The 15,393-nt window shown below is 49.9% G+C and overlaps 1 protein-coding gene across 1 annotated transcript; it reads right to left on the bottom strand.

The window, feature by feature from the left end:
• Positions 1-385: 385 nt before the first annotated feature.
• Positions 386-14,148, bottom strand: UPRT (uracil phosphoribosyltransferase homolog). Its single transcript, XM_064713060.1, has 7 exons — positions 13,813-14,148; positions 7,882-7,924; positions 4,593-4,662; positions 3,490-3,552; positions 2,236-2,397; positions 1,548-1,646; positions 386-799 (listed from the first exon to the last, which is right to left on the bottom strand). Exons 1-7 carry the CDS (start codon positions 14,106-14,108, stop codon positions 693-695), a joined length of 840 nt encoding a protein of 279 aa, XP_064569130.1. The 5' UTR covers positions 14,109-14,148; the 3' UTR covers positions 386-692.
• Between the last annotated feature and the right edge of the window lie 1,245 nt (positions 14,149-15,393).

Below are 15,393 nucleotides of genomic sequence, written 5' to 3'. Positions count from 1 at the left end.
CTTCTGGCTCTGGTGCTCCTGAACAGGACTAGAAATCGAGTTCCAGCTTTTTGCTGCACTTTTCCTGTCATTTAAAGAGTTGGTGAGACTGATACAGCCACAAGTTTTGTCTCTCAGAACTCCCAAGTTCTGTGTGTGTAGAATTTCCACAGGCAGTGCTGCTCCCACCCCCAGTTCCCACCCAGTTTGCAACAGGAATCTTCTTGTTTCAGGAGCCCTGAGCAAGACAACCAGGGCTGTTTCCCTATTTGAGAATAATGTTTGCACAGCAAAATCCCAAGAATTGTGTCTTTTATAGCAGCCAGACCAAAAATGGCTGCTCAGGAGGACCCTGAGATCTGGAAGCACTGGGAATGGCTGTGGCTGGAGTGATGCAGGTGACCCTAGAAATGAAGGACACTCCCTGGGGGTTTAGTTGGGTTTATTTTGCTCTTGCAGGAGGCCACGGACAGGCTGGAGAAGAATAAATAGGTTAAAGCAGAGTGTGGCAATGACAGAGCCCCAACATGGAGATGCTTGACCGTGTAACCAGAGTGCTTTGTCACTGTGCCTGATCCCTGTTCAGGCCAGCACTAACCTAAGCTGGTTGGCCAAAAAGCTTTTTAAACATGCCCTCGGCCAACTCAATAGTAATAAAATGTAAAAAAACCTCTTGTAATGCCATAGAGTCATATCCAGTTGTTCCAAGACTGTCAGTCTGTCCCAAAGTACTTCTGTCCAAAGTGTGTTGGTGCAACAGGATGCACTTCTGTAGTTAAAATGGTGATTTCTGGGAATTCCTGGATGATGGATTTGGCACCTTGGAAGAGACAGCAAAGGCAATAATGACTACAGTGCTTCAGCCCATGTCAAATCCTGATCATCAGCATTCCAAAAGTAAAGTCAGGCTCTGTGCTTGTCTCCTCTTCCTGTTCCTGCCTTAGCTAACCATCCATGAGGAAAACTGTCTGACTTCAGGGGATTGCTGTTTTGGGGTTTTCTTCTTTGGAAGTGCCTTTCCCATACACCCACACTCCCAATTAAAGTGGTTACAGGCTGCTCTGCAGCTCAGCTGAGTTTTCTGATAGCAATTTCTGCTAGGGCCAATTTCTAAGACAACACACAAGATCCTCTTTCCTCCCAGAGAAGCAAATGTTCCTTATTTAGATCCCCTTTTACCTTTAGCCTGCAGCCAGGCCAGTTCTGTAGCTCCATTCAGCTCCCACTCCTGGTGTTGCTCTGGTGCTGGAGCAGCCCCCACATTCCATGGTCCAGAGCAGCAGCTGGCCTGGCACTGCTCTGTGAGCCATGCACTGGCAGTGCTGCAAACTTCTTTCAGGAACACTCTCCCATTTCCAGTTTTGCCACTCAGTCCCCTCCTCACTGCCCACACCAAACACGGCGCTGTCTTTGCTCAGTCTTACAAATTCAGCCAAAAAACCCCCAAACCTGCTCTGAGCAAAGCAGTGCTGCCATGGCAGAGGCACAGCTGTGCCCTGCCTGTCCCCTGTGTGACTGATGGCACTGTCCCCACAGACACAGCTGTGCCCACCCTGTGCCCCACTCACCGTGAGGTGTGGAGAAGAGGCTGAGCAGGATGATGACGCTGGGCTGGACCCCGTGTTCCACCAGCACTTTGACAGCCTCGATCACCGTGTTCCCAGTGCCTGGGAGCAAGAGGGGGACAGGCTTTAGGGGTTTTTGTGGTTAATGAACTTGTCCTAAGCTGTCTGAGAATGCCTGTGGTGCAGTTGGTGTGACTGAGTGGTGACTCTGTCCTTTCTCATGGGAAAGGCATCACCTCTGCATGTACTCCTTGTTCTCCTAATTGCCAGAGTGGACAAGTAACCTCATCCCAACAAACTCCTTACTATATTAATCTAGAAATGTCTCAAAACAGAATAAGAAAAAATACTGTTTGAGTCTTTTCCCAAGGTAAATTTCATATCATTAAATTTATATCAAATCTTAATCTCAGCCTTTCTACCAAAAGCAGCCATGCCCAAACTGTTTGCTCTGCATTCACACTGGTGCAGCTGAGTAATGTGTGTCCTGGCATAGCCTGATCAATTCCCTGCTGTCCCCTGTGTCCTGGCACAGCCTGATCAATTCCCTGCTGTCCCCTGTGTCCTGGCACAGCCTGATCAGTTCCCTGCTCTGTCCCTAAACCAAGCAGAAACCCCAAGCAGAGCCCAGTGAGGACCCTTTCAGCCAGTGCAGGCTCAGAGGAGCCTGGCTGTGGGTGCTGGCACTCACTCAGGATGGGGTACATGAGCAGCACTTTCCTCCTGTAGATGTCAGGGGGGAACTTGGCGTAGTACACCTTGGCTCTCTGCGTCTCCTCGTCGCTCTGGATCAGGATCTTCCCGATGCGGATGGAGCGGCAGCAATCCCGCAGGCCCTGCTCCATTGCCTCCCCTGCAGGGCAGCACAGACACAGCAGCACAGCGTGACACTGGGAAAGGGGCTGCAGGGACAGCGACAGGCCCAAAGGAACAGTCCCAAACAGACCCCAAAGGGATGGTCCCAAAGGAACAGTCCCCATTTGGACAGTCCCCAAACTAGAGTACCAAAGGATCAGTCCCAGAGGGACAGTCCCCAAAGGGACAGTCCCCAGTGGACAGTCCCAAACAGCCCCCAAAGGGATAGTCCCAAAGGAACAGTCTCAGATGGACAGTCCCAAAGAGACGTCCGAAAGGCAATCCCAAATGACAGTGCCAAAAAGACAGTTCCAAGTGGACAGTCCCCAAAGAGACAGTCCCAAATGGACAGTCCCAAATGGACAGTCCCCAAATGGACAGTCCCAAATGGACAGTCCCCAAAGGGACAGTCCCCAAATGGACAGTCCCCAAATGGACAGTTCCCAGGGACATTCCAGGGACAGTCCCAGATGGACAGTCACAAATGGACAGTCCCCAATGGACAGTCCAAATGACAGTCCCAAATGGACAGTCCCACCCCTGTGCTGGTGCACAGCTCTAAGCATTCAAACCCCTGAACTCTTCCCCTTTTGCCCTGTTTACAGCAAGCTGAGTCTCCTCATTGCTCCCCAGCCCCGGGTTTGGTGCTCCCAGCTGTGCTGAGCTCTCACAGGACAGAGCTGGAAAGGTCAGAGGGGCAGGGGGGGTTTGGGGACACCCTGGTGACAGAGGTGGGGCAGGTGTGGGGCCAGAGCTGCTTTGCCAGCACAGATGCCAAGGCTTGCCCAGCACTGGGCACTGGCAGGGACTCTGCCCCATGAGCGTGGCTGGGGTGGGGCCCTGGCTCTGGGCACTGGAGGGAAACAGGGGAGGGCACTGTGCCCCTGACAGGGAGCAGGGCCAGGGAAGGGCCACAGGAGAGCTGTGCCAGCCAATTGGCTCCCTAAGGGCAATGGGAGATAGTCCTGGACATTCTCTTATCAAGGATAGCTAAGAAAGAATTTGAGTAAACCTCTTGTTGCACATCTTTGAAAGGAAGTTGCTTCCAGGTTTCCAAAGCATTTAAAGTGAGTCCTTCAGCAGCACCTACCACTTCTCATGATGCTGACCCCGCAGTTTCCCTTCTCGAATCGGACTCCTTCATACTTGTGTCCTGTGAGGAAAGGAACCAGGGCTCAGTGGCTGCTCCCTTCTGCTCTCTCTGACAGAGAGGAGATGGTCCTGGTCTGTCACTGACTGATGGGAACAGATGTGACACCAATCTCAAAGGTGAAGCCACTGCTGTTTGATATAAAAATGAGCACAGGTAAGGGATGGTGCTCCTGGGTGTGTGTCTGAACTCTGCTTCCACAGCTGAGGGTTTGCAGTTCATAATTTCTCTAAGTGTAAATAAAGGCACACCAATGCTTTCCTGCAGAGTAGGAGTGTCACCCTGCAGGAATGCCAGTGGAGTTCCCAGGGGGAACAGGACTGGGCTGGTGCCCATCTCACAGGGGGCTGTGGGTCACACCATGGAGCTGAGCACTCCCCCCAAGCTGCTGATGCACTCAGCTGCTGCCTGAGCACTGCACACCTGAGGATCTGTAACCTTACAGGAGGAACCACAACTCCTGCAATGGTTTTCTCCAGTGCCACTTTGCATTTCCTGCTCATCCTCACTCCCAGCTGGCCTCAGCTGCAGAGCCAGATTGAGGCTGGCAAGGCAGAGCTGTTTGTGCCAAGCCCTTTTTCCTTGATGGGCATGTGAAATGTCACCAGTTTCAGTTCAAGGCTGTGTTCTGGGCAGGTGAACTGATCCTGCACATGCACTGGTACATTTTCACCATGGTTTTGCAAGGCCACTGTAATCCTCAGTGAAATGACAGTGTTGACTGTTTTGCTCAGTTGTTTGTCATGTGCCTTGTGGCTTTCCAAACCAGCAGGGACAGACACTCTGCCCTGCTCAGAGCTCCCCAGGGAAGTGTTTGTGGCACCAATAATCTAATATACACCAAGTCTGTCAGAGTTCAAAGACCATCTGGATGTTGCAGGGTTCAGTTTCAGGCTGTTCTCTGAGGAGCAGGGAGTTGGACTCCATGATCCTCTGAGTCCCTTCCAGCTCAGGATATTCTGTAACTCTTGGAATAATTCTCTGTATTTTGATACCAGTTGCAGCTCCAGTCCTGCCCAGGCCAGGGGTGGTTTCCCACATACCTGTAGGAGTGGTCACAGTACATTCTGTGTAGGGCAGTTGGTTCAGTCCCTCTTCAACCACGAGTCTGATCTGTGGAACCAAGGAGATGGCTCAGCTTAAAGGGGTTGTTATCTCTGGAGATAAGGCACTACATGGCAGTAGGAGTTACAAGGACTGGCTGAGGCCAAAGGGTCTAAAAGGGTCTCTAACAGCAATCAGGGACTGAATTTAGAGACTTTTTGGGGGTGAGGCCTGTTTTGGCCACAAACCAAACAAAGGCATTGCAGAACAAAACTGGGAGAAGAGAAGGGTTCATAAGCAATCATAAAACTGATTTATTTACATCTGGTAGGCAGAGGCTTCACAGACAAATTATTCTCAACAGATGAGTGAGGCACCAATGTAACTCCCTTTGCTGACAGGAAATCCTGGTGAGGGAAAGGTGAAGCTCCCCCTCAGCCAGGCTCTATTTCCACATCCCTGTTTGTAGGACTAAACTGCAGCTGGGCTGCCAGAACAGCCCCAGAAGCTGCAGCAATGCACACACACCAGCAGTGCCCAAAGACAAGCCAGAATCTCCTTATCACCTCCATCTCCCAGCCCTGGTTTCCACGTGGTGCTGGTGGAGGGGCAGCTCATGAGCCCCCAGCCCTCCCCTGGTGCTGCCCTGCCAAGCCCCAAACATCCACCTGCAGCCAGGATGAGTGACCTGGAGGGTGCTCTGGGGATTGAAGAGGTGAGAATTCTCTCTGTTCATGAGCCACAGATTCACAGCCAGAACTGCTCAAGCAAAGCTACTGCCAAGCAAGAGCTTTATGAAAAACTCACTGATTATTCAAAATTCACTGTGGGATGGAGAGTGAGGCAATGCTCCTGGATGGAGCAGGTGTACTGCTCCCCTCAGGCAGTTCTGATTGCAGAGGGCAGCCTGGAAGGTTTTCCTGTCCTTCCATTCTGTCCCAGCTCCTGGCACACAAGCAGCCTCTGCTAGAAATGGTCCCTTACATTTGTAATCTCTCTTTCAAGGTATTTTTAGTCATTTTAATACAACTTTTTCTTCCTAGAGCTGTGTTTGTGGCAGCCATACTCAGAGACTGTGATCAGTTTCTGGGACATTTGTACCAAATTTTATGTTTTTGAACTTAATTCACTAAAAAAAAAAAAAAAAAAGCCAACCTATTTGCCAGGTTTGGAAGAAAAGCCTTTTTCATCTTGCTGTAGTGCTGACATTGCTCCACATAATCTGCCAAAAGTTTGGAGTAATCCATAAAGGTCTTATGGTCAAATAATCTCTGTGATCTCCCTACACTTATCAGTGTGTTACACAGAGGCTGGAAGGATTCTTTGTAAACTTGTCAGTGTTGATAAAACATTTCTTTTTGCACTGTGCTTCCTGCCACCTCCACAGTCAGGGATTAACTTCCTCCTCTTTTCTCTCATGCCCCAAGAACCAGCTGCTCCTCTCCCAAAGGGTGGCTGCCATTGCTTAGAAGATAAAACCAGTGTTATGACAGCCCCTCATGAAACAGGAAGTAAAGCTTTGGTCCCAAGGTAGAAAATCCTCTAACCCATTATGTGTGGCTTTTCTTGGAAGCTCAAGAGGAGGCAGAACATCCTCTGCATCTGTACAGCTCTTTGCACTCAGCATTTCAAACCATTTTGAAATGACTCCTCCTCATGACTTTAACCTCACTTCCTTCAGCTTCAGGATCACAGCCCTGGCAGTGGCATTCAGACACTCCCTGCCAACCTCCACTGCCCACTAACTCCTTCTTCTCACAAGAATCTTCAGACATTTCCTTTGTGTCATCCCCTTTTGTGTGAAACAAACTGCCAGAAAAAACTGCACCCCCAGAAATTCATCACCCTTAGAATCCCTCCTTAAGGCCTCTCCCTCTGGTGACCTCAGGAGACACTGCCCCTAACAATTTAACTTCATTCTCCTCATTCTCCTTCCCAAGTTTAACTTCATTCTCATTTCCTCACTGCAACAAGGTGCATTTTCTTCACCTATAATCCCACACTAACTTCCCCTATAATCCCACACTTTTCTTCAGGCATTGCCTCTTGCCATTAAACTCTGTTTGCTCTCTGGGTGGAAAACAAGGCAAGTCATAACTGTTTGCACCTTGCCAAGTTTAGTAGAGAGCAAGCTCCACACAAAATTATAACTGTTCTTTGTCACACCTAGGAAAAATATTCAGAAAATGAGAGTGCTACATATTCTTTTGTGCAAAATTCCTCCCACGAGATGGAAAGCAGAGCAGCAGGCTCTGTGGCAAGGAGCTGCAGCACACAGAGGCTCCCTGGCTGTGCTGGCCACCCACAGAGGACACTGCTGCATCTGCAGCTTCCAGCAATGAGAGAGGGGAAAAGATATCAGTGTTTGCCCCAGAACAGGGCAGGACATCCAAGAAAGGTGAGAAGGTACATGGAGAAAGGTCCTTCACACTGACAGTAAGGCACTGGAATGCAGGAAACAGCCTCAAGAAGGGGAAAGTAGGGGAAAGTGGAAAGCCATGAAGATAAACAGGACTGCAGTCACAATCTTTGTGGTCATATCTAAAGCTGAGCAAGCCTGGATTAAGCCTGGGCTCAGCACAGGAGAGCTGCCTGCTGTGCTGTAACTGTGAATGGTCTCTGACTGTGCTGGAAGGGGAAAAACACCCTCTCTGTTAATGAGAGTGGATTTGCAAAAAGCAAACACCCTTGTGGACACAAGCAAGTGTGTGTAGTAGCAAGTGCTGGGGTTTTCTTTAAGCTTGTAATTTAAATGAGATAAAGGCTACACTCCCAGCAGTCTTTGTTCTGATTTAGTTCAACATGTGAAAACTTCAAACTGCTTTGTCCCTGCCAGTAACCACCATATGGCTAAAGACAAATTCTCCATGTGGATGCACCCAGAGCTGATAATCTAATACACACCAAGTGCCAGGAGGCACTGCTGCATGCAAGCCACTGGTAACATCCAGGCTGTAAGAAATTGTACTGCTTTCTTCACAAGATCAAAAGTGCTGCTTCAAACTAAAACTCAATTATCTGCAGCCTCTGTGTATCTGTTTTTGAACAGAATTTCCTTATTACTGCAGGTCTCTGTCCTCAGGTAGCTGTGGCTGGTAACACCGTGGTTTCTGGAACCTGTTGAGATGAAACAGTGAACAGAAGTCCCTCTACAGAAAGTTGCAGTCACACAGCAATTTCCTTTGGTAGAAAAGCTGCTGTCATACTACCATTCTTCTGTCCTGAAAGACTCATTTCATGGAAGAGTTACAGTACAATATCAAGAAGAAGAAGAAATTCTTCACCTACCAGACGATCAGCAGAAAATACGAAGTCTCCTCTACTGGATTTCCTGAAAAAGGTAAAATTTACATTTTAAACTGGGAAATAACTTTAACAACATTGCTTAAACACAACATTAAATACTATATTCCAAGGCAGATCAGAGAAAAGTCTCCTGTCATATGCAGAATTTACCCCAAAGGTTCTGGGTTTCCTGGCTGGTGGCAGAGATGCAGTGACCCAGCACTGGGGTTTGGCTCTGTACCAGCAGCAATTAAAACAAGAGGATGATGATGTTCTCTGGGTTTCCCACGGTGCTGCTGCTCCAGCTCGGCTCCCAAACCCCTCCTGAGCTCAGATATTCCTGCACTCCCTGCAGCTCTGAGCAGGGGAGCTTTGCTTGCCTGTCCTCCTGTCAGACAGAAGCTGTGGGGCAGTGACCATGCAGATCCTTAACCCAGGGCTGACAACACCCTGAGAAGCAGGACACACATCCCATCTTATCAGGAACTGCTGAGTGTGATGAGATCAGTGAATGTGAGGTTAAACTGAGCAGGATTAATGAGCATTCCCATGAAAACACCTCTCTGCCTCTTATTGGTTTGGGTACAACCTTTTGCTGGTGTGCCTGGGTGGCTTTTGGCCCCTTCAGAAGGCAAAATGAAAAGTTAAAAGACTGAATTCTAAAAGCAGCTTTAACACCTTGCTTCCCATGCCAAGAACAACTCTCACCACACCAGAATAGGACACACTTCTGATCAAGGAAGTGGCTTTGAAAACCCTCAGACACAGCACCAACATGGTAAAAGTACTTTTAAATGAAATGTTCTATTAATCCCTCTCATGTTTTCAAACCCTAATACTCTGCATGTCTCCTTAAATACCATTTTGTATTTAATCCCCAAGGTTCTGAGACACCTCATGCTTACATGAATGAAAGTCAAAAGGTTTGCCTGCTCATTGCCTAGGAACCAGTCACTGATTCCCACTTTAAAAAAGAGCAATAACTTAATCTAGTTCCATTCCTTGCATTAATAACACACTGTTAAAATAGTGTTTGCCTTTTTTCTCCCTTCTTTCTGGTACTGACAGGATATTCCTAACTTTCTGCTATTTTGACATTAACTAGACAGGCAATGCTCAAAAAGACCCCAAAACTGGGGGAAAAAAAACCCAACCCCAAATGTGTACAATTATATGCCCTGATTTTATTAAGGTTTTTGGAAAGTTTCATTTGTCCATCTGTGGTATAGATAAGCATTTTTAAAAGTTGAAGTAGCTAAGTGGCCTATTTAGGTTCTTCCAGAACCTAGAAATTTCAGAAAATTTAGCTGAATTTCACAAACAGGTGTAAGACAGACCCAACAATGTCCAGACCAGAGTTCTGACTGCAAAGTGCTAACGTGTTCTGAGTGAATACTCTGAGATATTAATGCAGATTATGAGGCTTTGAACCCACTCCTCTGTCCTTGCACAGACACAGATGTTCCCCTGCACAGTTCACTGAACAGCCCTCATTGGTCATACCTGCTTTTTGAGAAGGGAGGGCAATGGAAAATGACAGTGCACACAAATAACAGTAACACAGAAAATGTCAGAGCACGTGCACAGGGGCAGCTGGAAAGCTGAGACCACATCTCAAACCCCACATCCTGTCAGAATTGCCAGGGGCAGAAAAAAAAGGGTTTATGTGAAAACACTGTAACTGTTCTTCCTAAATACCAGCTAAAATACATAAAGCAACAATTCATGTCAGACTAGAAACTGTTTCAGCAGCTTCATCAAGTAACAAGACAACATCTAAAAATATGAGGCATTAAAACCTAACTTGTAGCAGGAACACTGTGTTACACAATATACATGAATTTCACTTTGTTTCTGAAGGCAGGGGAGTGTGGCTGATCACAGTGTCTGTCTTGGGAGCTGGGAAGAAATGGGTTTTGTGGGACTGCATTGTAACATAAAGTAGCTGCAGGGTTTCTTCCTGCCTTAGCACTTGGTACTAGTGACAAACACTGCCAGGTCTGCAGTATTGGGGTTTCACTAACTCCTGTTTCTCTCATTTCCTCACAGATCTTGTTGAGAGACACCAGGGTGAGGGTCAGGCTGGAAAAAAGCCACTTCCCTACAGAGGATCTGTAAAAGGCTTTTAAGAAAACTGAAGGCACTGGGTGAGCTGCTTGCACTCAGGGAGATGAGGTAGCTGGGAACAGGTCCATGTTCCACCTGCAGCACTTCAGAACTTAATGGACTGCAGTGTTTCATTCTTTCCATGAGGGCTGATCAGAGGATCACCTGCTGCAGAAGGTGTTACACACTGACCTCCCTCCCTGCAGCACAGGTGAGTTTACACACTGAGCTCCTCTGCAGCAAGTGTGTTACACTGGCCTCCTCCCTGCAGCACAGGTGAGTTACACACTAGCCTCTCCCTGCAGCACAGGTGAGTTTACCACTCACCCTCCTGCAGCACAGGTGTGTTACCACTGACCACCCTCCTGCAGCACAGGTGAGTTACACACTCCCTGCAGCACGTGTTACACATGAGCCTCTCCTGCAGCCAGTGAGTACACATCACCTCCCTGCAGACAGTGAGTTACAACTCCTCCCTCCTGCAGCACAGTGGTTACACACTCACCCTCCCTGCCTGCAGCACAGGTGAGTTACACACTGAGCCTCCCTGCAGCACAGGTGTGTTACACACTCACCTCCCTGCAGCACAGGTGAGTTACACACTCAGCCTCCCTCCCTGCAGCACAGGTGTGTTACACACTGAGCCTCCCTCCCTGCAGCACAGGTGTGTTACACACTCAGCCTCCCTCCCTCCCTGCAGCACAGGTGAGTTACACACTCCTGAGCCCCTGCCCTGTGCAGCAGCCAGGGCTGCACATCCAGCCACTCTGCCATCTGCATTTCTATGTTATGACTCTGCTCCTCAGGGAATAAGAAGCTTTAGCAGAATATCACAGAATGATCTCACCCAACAGACACAAGAAACTCAAAGTACCTGGATTTAAATCGTAGATCCTGTTAAATCATGAGTTAAAATGACACTGCCAGCCTGAACTAATGAATTTTCCTCTACATAAACACATCACTGCACTATTCATTTCAGTTTCCAGATCCCTGGTTCACATCTGAGGCTGGAAATTACCTTGAGATCATTCTCTCCTTGTAAAGAGACTGTAACTGTTCTAGAATGTTCAGCAGCTCCCATGCCATCAGAGCACTCAAGGTCCATATCCCACTCAGTATGAAAGGCAGCCATTAAGCACTTGCTGAGCAGAAGAGTGACAAGGCTGAGGGAATGAGGAAACCCAGGCACAGTGAAGTTGAGGTGATCTATCCATCTCCCCGACTCTGGCACACAGACCAAGCTCTTGTTAATTTTAAAGAAGCAAAAGTGCCATTTCAGACTGCCAGGAGGACATCCCTGTCCCAGCCAGCCACCTCTGAATCCCATGGGACACCATCACCAGCCAAGGTGGGTTTTTCTTTACAGTAATACCAATTGAAAGGCCGTGATTTCTTTCTCTGAATCCTCTCAGGAACAAGGAAAGAGCTTTCCACTTCTCTGAGCAGCTCATGCTATGGACAAAATAGAATCCTAAAACGCTTCTGCACCTGGCTGACCAGAACCTCAGCTCCATCCCAGCTCACTGGGATTATCTATCTGAGTATTTACCCCTTCCTCACTTACAGTAATAGCCCAAACTGACTGGGTTTTTTCCCTACTTTTGTTCCATTTCTCACTCCCCAGGAGCTTGCCTTTTAATGTCTGCCATTTTCAGGTATTCCTGTACTTGGAACATCCATCCTCTGCAGCACTGAGGATTCTAAATATTCTCCTTAAGTTGAGGTGTTACCTGTTCTTTTTTAATCCAGAAAGTCTAAGTGACAGGGCTGTAGCTGCCTGTAGATGAAGCTTCTCCTTCTTCCCAAGCACTGTATGCCAACATACCTCTCTATCAGCTTAAATTGGATTTTTAACCAGCAGCTGCTCTGAGCCACACTGCTGCCAGTTCACAAACACAGTTTGAGGAGTTTCTTTTAGCACCTGGTTTGAATGCTACAGCAGCTACACAGTTGTCTTAGGGCAGACTGCAGCTGCCCAGGGAAAGGTTCATGAACAGTGCCTAAAAAATCCTCTTCGGCACGTAAATAGGCCAGTCTGAGGTCTCTTAATGAGATGCAGCTGAATTCCTGGGATAGAACACAAAAATAATATTTCCCTACTGTCCTTACCTACAAACCCAACCTTTCTGAGCAGGCTGCTACCTGATTTTCCTCACTAGTTGGAACTGACAGTTCCATCCCCACTTCCAGGGCAACATCACACTCAGAATAAAGTACAGTCTGCAATTGCTGCAGCTGCTCTGAGTAATTCACTGTTTACAAGCCCTATTCTAGACTTCCTCTTACCAAAGTCTTGTGCAATAAAGCAGATGTAATTCCAAGGAATGTCCTTCAAGTTAAAATTGCAGCTGCTGTTTTCTGGATAAGCTCACTGTAACCAGAAACCTCTTAAATGTATTTGAAAGTGGTCAAAACCCATGTATAACAAAATAATAATAATAAAACCCCTGAGTAAAGTAATTACATTGCTAGCATTTGTCTAGACATCAAAATTATATGGTTTTCACTAACCTCAAAACCCTTCAGAGGCTATCACCAAGCCTAGTTTGCATTTCCTCTCTGTCTCTCTCTGCTTAGCCCTCTCCCAGATTCCTTTTCTGCTCCACAGAGAAGCTGCCAGGTGGGTGATCTGTGTGGTCTTGCCCTCCTTACATCAAGACTGCACTGCCTCTGGTGTTCCTGCTGCCAGGTTTTGTTTTTCCCACAATGCTTTGAAAATTAAGGAAAAGCCTCCACAAACTAGTTTAAGGCAACAAGGCTCAGCTAAGTAAATGAAATTAATGAAGGTACTGTCTTTGTGAAATGGTGATCAGTTTTGCATTAAAAAATTAATTATTGTTATCTACAAAGTTGAGCCTCAAGAGCCAGAAAATAACAGAACATGAACTGTGCAAACGGACAGATGTGAAACACAGCAAGGAACAGTGTCTCTGCAATGACTTATTGCAAATGTCAGAAAGCCACCGTGTCACAGGAAGAGAGGGTTTTATTCAGAACCTGATCACTCTATTAATAGACTTGATTTCACACCTCTTTGCTGGTGGTTCTTGCAAACCAGTAGTTTTTAATAGATGGATGCTACTGAAGTTTGTCTTATGCCGTATGCTGTATTTAATACCTTCCACTATCACCTTCCCAGTGCTGAACAATCACAGCTACAAACGTGATCAGTGGGAGGGGGGGACGTGTTCAACACCTGAGCTGTGTGGTGGAACATCCGTGCCCCATGCTGCCCGCAGGATGCCATCTCAGAGAGCGGTAATGAGCCCCAGCTGCTGCCGGGCCCGCCCGCAGGTCCCTGAGGTAGAGCCTGCTTTCCCCAGGGCTTACACACACCGTACTGCGCGCTCCTTGTGCCGATGATGTGGCACGCAGGCTCCGAGCCGCCCGCAGGGCGGAGGTGAGCAAACACCGCCATCAGAGACCGTCCGAGTGTGTGAGGGGTTTAAAGCCCAGCCGAGCCGCTCGATCCCCGGCAGCCCCGCGGCGGGGTGGGCACGGAGCCCCCGGGAGCTCTGCCGGCCCTCGGGCCCGCCTCACCGGCAGCCATGGCCGCGCCGCCGGCCCGGGCGCTCCAGCCGGCACACGCGGCACGGCAGCGCGTCCCGCCGGCCTGGGGCTGGGCCCTCGGGCCCGCCGGGACCCCGCAGGCAGCGCCGAGCCGGGCAGCCGGCACCAGGGCCCGGCTGAGAGCGGCTCGCCGGGGCTGCGGCTCCCTGAAGAGGGAAGGATGGAGCGAGCGACAGGCGGCGATCCCCTCCGTCTCCCCGGCCCGCCGCGGCTCCTCCCCAGCCCACACGGCCCGGCCCGGCCCGGCGCGCTCACTTGTCCCTGATGATGGTCTGCAGCTCCCGCAGTTGGTCGTTCATGGGCAGCAGCTTCAGCTGCGGCCCGATGGCCGGCGCGCCGCCCTCCCCGGCGGGCACCGGCACCGGCGCCACCGCCACCACCCCGTTACTGCTGCTGCTGCTGCTGTCCGGGCTGGGGCAGCCGCTGTCCTCGCTGGGCTCGGCGAAGCGGATCAGCCGGGAGCCGCCGCTCGCCGTGGCCGTGGCGGCCGCCGGCGGCTCATCCTGGGGCCGCGGGCCGAGGCGCTGGTTCTGGCAGGGCATCGCCTCCATGCGCCGGGGCCGCGCCCCCGTGCGCGCCGCCGGGGCGGGGGAAGCGCGCCCGCCGCCCGCGCTCCATTGGCGGCCCGAGCCGCCGCTCAGCCCCGCGGCGGGAGCGCAGCGCGGGGCGGGACCGGCACCGGGCGGGCACCTCCTGCCCCGCCCCGGCCCGGCCCAGCCCCGACCCAGCCCCGGTCCAGTCCCAGCCCGGCCCTGCCCCGGCCGGACACGTCCTGCCCCGGCCCAGCCCCGCACTGCGCCCTCCGGGACAGCCCCCGGGAGCTGAATAAAAGCCTCCTTTGAGTCGCTGTTTTTAAATCGAGAAAGGAGGCCTGTGGGGGTTAGAAAATGAACAAGGGTTTTTGACTCATTTTTTCTTTTCAGTAAATACGTACAAATCATTGCCAGGACCTTACACATCAATGCCAAACTTTCCAAGGGACACCCATGCAAACACAAGGACAGGGAAGAGGTAGAACCTCTCTGCCAGAAAATAATCTACAGTCTGAAATTCCTGGCTTCTTGCTCTGTGCATTATGAACATTAACAGGAGGTGGATTCCCAAAGGGCCCAGGAAACACCTCCCAGGAAAATGCAGCCCCTCCACTGCCTGAGAGCAACAGAGCACCGAGAGTCACCAAAGCCCACGAGACTGAGAGCAGATGAAAAAGTAACCGGATTTCATGACTTACTGTCCAATACTTAATGAAATACTTGAAGACTGTTGCAGCAATATACAAGCAATACAACAAAGAATAGGCTAAGAACAGTAGAAAGAATTTGTAGTTAGAAAATCCAATGCAGTTATTCACCCTGGAGGACAAAAGCAAAGTTGAAATCAGGATTGGTGCAGCACACAGTGGGTGTAACACAAAGAGCACGAACCAGTTGTGGGGGATGGAGCCCCTGGCTCTCACAGCCCAGTTTGCCAACGAGCAGCTCCCCTCAGTGGCCGCAAGGGAACAGAACCGGTGGCTCTGCCTTTCCCTCCCTTCCCTGGGCCCAGGAGAAGCACAGCTCCGATTTTTGGGATTGTTTGAAGGTTGGTACCACAGGGAAATGGGTGACAGAGGCAGCAGCTCGTTCCTCCTGTCTGCCTCTTGTCTGCCAAGGAAATCAGAGCCGGGAGTTCTGTGCTGCTTTATCCCTTTGCAAAGCTCAGGAGCCACCTCAGCCCTGCCTGTTTGTTACACACAGCCCAATTCACCCCACCCTGCTTGGAATTCTCCATGCACAGGAGAGCTCTAGAAAGGAACACGGGGATGTACAAAAAACCCAGTGGGTGTTTGTGTCAGAA

This window comes from Zonotrichia leucophrys, chromosome 4A (assembly GCF_028769735.1).
Source record: "Zonotrichia leucophrys gambelii isolate GWCS_2022_RI chromosome 4A, RI_Zleu_2.0, whole genome shotgun sequence".
Classification (NCBI taxonomy): Eukaryota; Metazoa; Chordata; class Aves; order Passeriformes; family Passerellidae; genus Zonotrichia; species Zonotrichia leucophrys.
This window is presented reverse-complemented; position numbering and strand designations above follow the sequence as displayed.

Coding starts and splice junctions, on each gene's coding strand:
- UPRT (XM_064713060.1), bottom strand. CDS start 14,108: ATGGAGGCGATGCCCTGCCAGAACCAGCGCCTCGGCCCGCGGCCCCAG. Junction 3,553..4,592: donor TACTGTGACCACTCCTACAG/GTATGTGGGAAA, acceptor CTTTCCTCACAG/GACACAAGTATGAAGGAGTC. Junction 2,398..3,489: donor GGTCAGCATCATGAGAAGTG/GTAGGTGCTGCT, acceptor GCTGCCCTGCAG/GGGAGGCAATGGAGCAGGGC.